The sequence below is a fragment of the Triticum urartu genome, chromosome 7A (genome assembly GCF_056163025.1).
Source record: "Triticum urartu cultivar PI428250 chromosome 7A, HENAU_Tu73, whole genome shotgun sequence".
Lineage (NCBI taxonomy): Eukaryota > Viridiplantae > Streptophyta > Magnoliopsida > Poales > Poaceae > Triticum > Triticum urartu.
Genome location: NC_141879.1, coordinates 605,989,852 through 605,995,650, shown reverse-complemented (window position 1 = coordinate 605,995,650; position 5,799 = coordinate 605,989,852). Strand labels below are relative to the sequence as shown.

Here is a 5,799-nt window from a genome sequence, read left to right as displayed (position 1 = left end):
TGCCCGCCTTGCATGGGTTGAGGTGGTGTTTGGTTCTTTAGTCCTAAAATTTTTTCTAGTCCTAACTAAAAAGTCCCTAGTTTTTAAAAAGTCTTTTCCTGTTTGTTTCCAGAGACTAAAAAGTCCCTAGTCCCTTTCTAGAGGCTATTAAATGATCATGTTGCTTCTAGTATAATAATCAAATAACACCATGAAGTGGCGGGTCAATAGATGCATGGAGAGACATTGTTGGAAAAGTCCCAAAAAGACTCTCCTTGAGAGTTTTCTTCATTTAGTTCCAAATGCCTAGTTTAGTCCCTAAAAGGTCCCTCCCGTTTGATAAAAAAGTCTCTAAAAAAGATTTTTTCTAGTCCTACACAAAAAAGTCCCTGAAAACAAACACCCCTCGTTTGATCCACCCTGACCCAGCTCACTTTCCAACAGCAAGTCGGCAATACAAAATTGCATCTAAAGGTAAGACACGGGCAAAACTATCCACCGAGAGTGTGCTCATCTGATCGTTGACCCAACCTCCCTATCCCACCCACTCTTTTATGGCTTCACTTTCGCAGCCAGGACATTGCTGATCATGGACATTGCACTAGCAGATAAATATTTCCGGCGCTTGTCTTCTCCTGCTCCAACCCAATCCCAAATTCGCATTGGCTTCTTCTTCTTCCATATACAACTCTACTCTGTGCTCTTCACTCTGTCTACTTCCATTTTCAAGAATCCATACTCAGATCCTGAGTCTCTGAGCAGAAGTATCACTGGAGGGAGCTAGCGAGCTAGCTAGCCGCACGATGGCGATGTCAGGTGGGCGTATTGTGACGATGTGCATGGCGGCTGCGGCGCTGCTGGTTTCTTTGACCGGCGGCGCGGGCGTGGCGGCGGCCTCAGCGAAGGAGCTACGGCAAGGCTTCTCGGCCGCCCACGACACGTCCTACTCGCACTTCCAGCCGGTGCTCACCGACCCCACCGGCGTCTTCGCCCTCGGCTTCCTCCGCGTCAACTCCACCACGCTTGACCTCGCCGTCCTCCACCTCCCTTCCGCTTTCCCCCTCTGGCGAGCCATGCCGGACCGCCCCGCGCCGTGGTCCGCGGCCGCGTCCCTCTCCTTCAACGGCAACCTGGTGCTCACGGACGGCGCCACCAACCAAGTGCTCTGGTCCACCGCCGCGGCGGCCGGCGACCGCGCCGTTCTCCTCAACACGTCCAACCTTCAGATTCAGAACAGCAGCTCGCCCGTCGCCGTGTGGCAGAGCTTCGACTACCCTTCGGACACCATTGTCCAGGGCCAGAACCTCACCTCATCGGCGGCGCTTCACTCCATCGACCAGCGATACGCCATGCGGCTCGGGAGCAACTACTTCGCGCTCTACGTGGAGCCGCCACCGTTGTCGTCGGGCAGCGTCGCCGCCGCCATGTACTCCAAGCACACGGCTCTGGAGGCCAAGGCCCGGATCGTGGCCGGCGGCGGCCCGATATACGTGCGCGTGGAGCCTGACGGCTACCTCGGCATGTACCAGAAGGAGGGACCCCCCGCGGACGTCATGTCCTTCGACACCTTCAACCACGGCGTCCGCGCTCTCCGCCGCATGACTCTCGAGCCCGACGGCAACCTCCGCGCCTACTACTGGGACGGGTCCCGGTGGGTGCTCGACTACACCACCATCACCGACTCGTGCGAGCTGCCCACCACCTGCGGCGCCTACAGCGTCTGCGTGCCGCCCAGCGGCCGGTGCGCGTGCCTGGCCAACGCCACCGAGGGCCCCGGCTGCGCCGCCCCCTCCGTCGGGAGCGGGCTGTGCGGCACCACGGGCGGCGAGGTTGGCGGGCTGTACTCGGAGGTGCGGAGCCACGGCGTGGAGCCGGCGAACAAGGAGCTGCTGGGGTTCGAGCACGCGCCGTCCGCGGGAGACTGCGAGGCGCTGTGCGCGCGCAACTGCAGCTGCTGGGGCGCGGTGTACAGCAACGGGACGGGCTACTGCTACCTCATGGACTACCCGGCGCAGCTGATGGTGGCCGCCGACGAGAAGAAGCTGGGCTACTTCAAGGTGAGGAGCGTGGGAGAGGCGGCTGCGCGCGGCGGGAGGGCGACCGGCGTCAAGGCGGCGCTGCTTGCGGTCGGCGTCGCGGTGGTGGCTGCCGCCGCTGCGTTCGGGGCGTACAGGGTGTGGGACAGGAGGCGCCGTGCGGCAGCGGAGACGCGGCAGCAGCTGGGCGCCGACGGTGATGGGCTCTCGCCGGGTCCCTACAAGAATCTGGGATCCTTCAGCTCCGTCGAGCTCTCCAGCAGCTTCAACTCCTTGCGGAGGTAGCCAGCCAGGATGGTGAGATCCAGCAACCAGATCGGCACGACGTACGGGAAAGATACACGGCAGCACGGGTGCGGGAAGTAGGCTCGACGGCGCCCGCTGATCGGAGAAGAAAGCTAATCCGACACGATCGGCGGTGTCTGGGCGAGAAAAAACTGCCAATCTGGTCAGGGCGGCATCTGCTGCCGGACCATCGACGGCTCGGGGAACTTCAAGATCCGGACACTCATCTAGCCGTTTGGATTGAAATCCAACGATTGCCATGCGCCTTTCAGCTCAAGCCTTTCCGTCTACAGTTTTATTCCTTCTCGCGACCGTCATGCGTGACGCAGCACGCCGCCTCTTAGATAACTACCGGATCATCAACATACTCTACCTCAATTCATCATTTCAAACTTCATATTGGCCTTCTTTGATTTAGAGAAATCTTGCAAAAATTTCATAGTATATGATTTCTATAGAAAAAATTTATTTAAAGCCCTTTGATTTGTTGGAATGGAATCCTATTTCTATGAAGGAATTCTTCCCATCCTTCATATTTCATAAAAAAATAAATATTAGCCTAGACTTAATGAAAACAAATCTATGATATGAATTAAAGGGCATCTCCTTTCCTATTCCTACTTATAGAATTTGAGATACATTTCATCTAATTTTCTATGACTTTTTTATTTCTACGATTTTCCTACTCTATGAATTAAAAGAGGCCTGAAGGTTTTTCCGTATCAACTCCTTCTATCTATACTGCAGTTGAAGCACCTACATGCAAATTTTGTGTCTTTCTTGTCTGTAATGGGATTTGTCTCGAGGCTCAACTGCTAATCATGGCCACACGGTCCATGGAGATTGATTCAACCAAAAAGCTAATAAAATAAATTTCTTCAAATTAAGGTCACATGTAGTGATTTATCCCGTTGGCCAAAGAACAAGTACATAGCTCGAAGAATACATATTTTTGAGAGTTTCCTTTTTTTTTAAAGGAAATAGATTTTTAGTTTTGGACAACCTAACGAGGTAGGAGGGAAAGAGGGGGCTATGACATGTGCTATGCGTGTGACCGGGTGACGGCAACTTAGGAACCCATGACAAGCAGACAACATGCTTGGGTCATTACCACTTAAGGAGATTGTTGGACATTACCAGATCGAGACTTGCCTCTAAAATAGTGGTTGTCTTGTGCTCGTCCAATCCGTTCTAATATGCATTACAATTTTCCATTTCATTTCTCTTGACGCCCCTCTTTGGATGTTTAAGAAAATCGACGAATTCATTATGCCTTCCTCCGGAAGGGATCTTATGAATTTGTTGGAGGGCACTACCTTGTCAACTGGGAGGTCGTTTGCACCCGTAAGGCCTTGTTCGGTTACAATAGATTAGTTCCCCTAGTGGAACTAATCCCTGCCGGTATTGGGTGTCAGCACCTAATCCCTGTGGGGGTTGACTCCCCGCCACAAAAATGATCGGGGCTTCTTTCTTCCATTCGGTTAAGCTCACGCCCCCGCTTCGGTCGCGTCAACGAGAGACCTACGTACTACGAGAGAGAGAGAGAGAGAGAGAGAGAGGGAGGCGGATTTTTTCCACGGGTGGGCTGGAGCTGATTTTTTCCTCGCGGTTTTGAGGGGTTTTGACGGGGGAAAGATCTGCTCGAGACTTAACCGAATGCGTCAAATCGAAAACGTGGAGATTATTTCCTAGTGGGGCCGATCCGCCTGGATCCCCGTGGTTTGGGCCTAAAACCACGCGGGGAAGGGCGTAACCGAACATAGCCTAAGAAGTTTGGGGGTCTCGGGGTTGTGAACTTGGCAGGTGAGAGTATCGTTACGGAAGTCCGTCGTGCATGGATTGCTAGGACCGAACTTGATAAGTTTTGGCAATGATTGGGAGTTCCCCTAAATCCAAACGAGGTGGCTCACCTCAATTATGCAGCTTGTTTTTTTTTGGAAATGGTAGCATCGCCTTCTTTTGGTACGATGTGTGCCTTGAAGGCTCTTCGCTTGCTGACATTGCCCCTGATATTGTCGCATTAGCCTCAGACAACACCAAACCAACGTGCATGGTAGATGATGATGGCCTTATTGATGGATGTTGCTTGACAGACACCGGTACAACGACGTGCTATACAAACGATTTTTAACCCTCTTTTCGCGTTGGCGTTTGGAACTGTCACCAATTGAGTGTGTGCGATAGGGGAGTCCTTCTCACACGACACATAAACCGTTGAGGATAGGCCCTCCTGGCTCATGGGCTGGGGCAAAATGAGTTCGTGTGCAGTCTGGCGGGGATCGAAACCCAATTGTTTTCGTTCGTATGTACATCCCACACGGTGAATTCTAGAAAATCATTTCCGTTCGCATGTATATCACACATAGTTTTTGTGTGGAAACGTTTGTGCAAGGTGGCCTAATGCAAACAATTCTCTGCCGGAAGCCGTGTGTGATTGTTAGTTGATCGAACACTCCTACTTTCTATAAACCGTGTGGATTATTTGAGTTCATTGCCCACGGTGCTGTCTGAGTAACCGTCTACAATAGAAACCCCCAATAAGCAGGGTAATTAGCCTATTATTGATAATCCATGTACTAATCAAATTGATATTTCTTATAAAACACATCAGATATTTCATATCCGTATAACAGCAACCAGGATTTCATAATCGAATTACATCAGATAGCTTCGGCACTCAGTTACGCCATTACACAACAATACCAAGTTTCACATGCAACATAAAAAACCTTTCGAAAGTAGCATCGTACACGGTAAATAGACAGATGAATCTCATCTGGGCAACTGCAGAAGCGGAAGGCAAATATTGAGCCTTCAGTGTTGTTGAATGTCCTTGCAACTTTAGGCCAGTGGCTATGTATAATTGCCCGCCCAACCTTCGTACTCTTCAGCAAGACTTCAATATTGTACCGTGGGTGTTGAAGGAATACCTTCCTCGCATATTGACCATGTGTGACGCCCCTAGACCGGAGCTTCAGACGCCTTCCATATTTTCCGAGTTTTGTCGTGTGAGTTGTTGGTTTGTTGCATTCATCATTGCATTATGTCATCATGCCATTTCATTTTTTAAAAAATTCAACTAAAAATTGCATAGATCTTTTGATCTATTTAAATCGAGGGATATTCACAATGGTGATTTCTCTTTAGAACATTCACTCCCAATATTATTATGCAACTATTATAAAATATTCCATTTATTTGGAATTGACCATAATACACTTGCAAAACAAATTCCATGCCTTGTCTATCTCATTTTTTTCTTGACCTCAAACTTTTCCCATAAATCCTTTCGGCACTTTCCCGACCTCCACCAAAATTCCCAACATTTTTGGACTCTTCAAAACCTTGAACTTACTCAAACCATTTGAATTAAATTCAAATGGATTTGAATCCAGATCTTTCAATCATGCCACTTTTATTTTTTGGATCGAGCTCATTTTTTTTGCGAGTCCGGGGAAATAATTGTTGGGGAACGTAGCAGAAATTCAAAATTTTCCTA

General features: G+C 49.9%; 1 protein-coding gene across 1 annotated transcript; it reads left to right on the top strand.

Annotated features, from left to right (window-relative positions):
- Positions 1–540: 540 nt before the first annotated feature.
- LOC125522879 (PAN domain-containing protein At5g03700) lies at positions 541–2,774 on the top strand. The gene has a single exon (XM_048687924.2). The coding sequence runs from the start codon at positions 783–785 to the stop codon at positions 2,298–2,300; it is 1,518 nt and encodes a 505-aa protein (XP_048543881.1). The 5' UTR covers positions 541–782; the 3' UTR covers positions 2,301–2,774.
- The last annotated feature ends 3,025 nt before the right edge of the window (positions 2,775–5,799 follow it).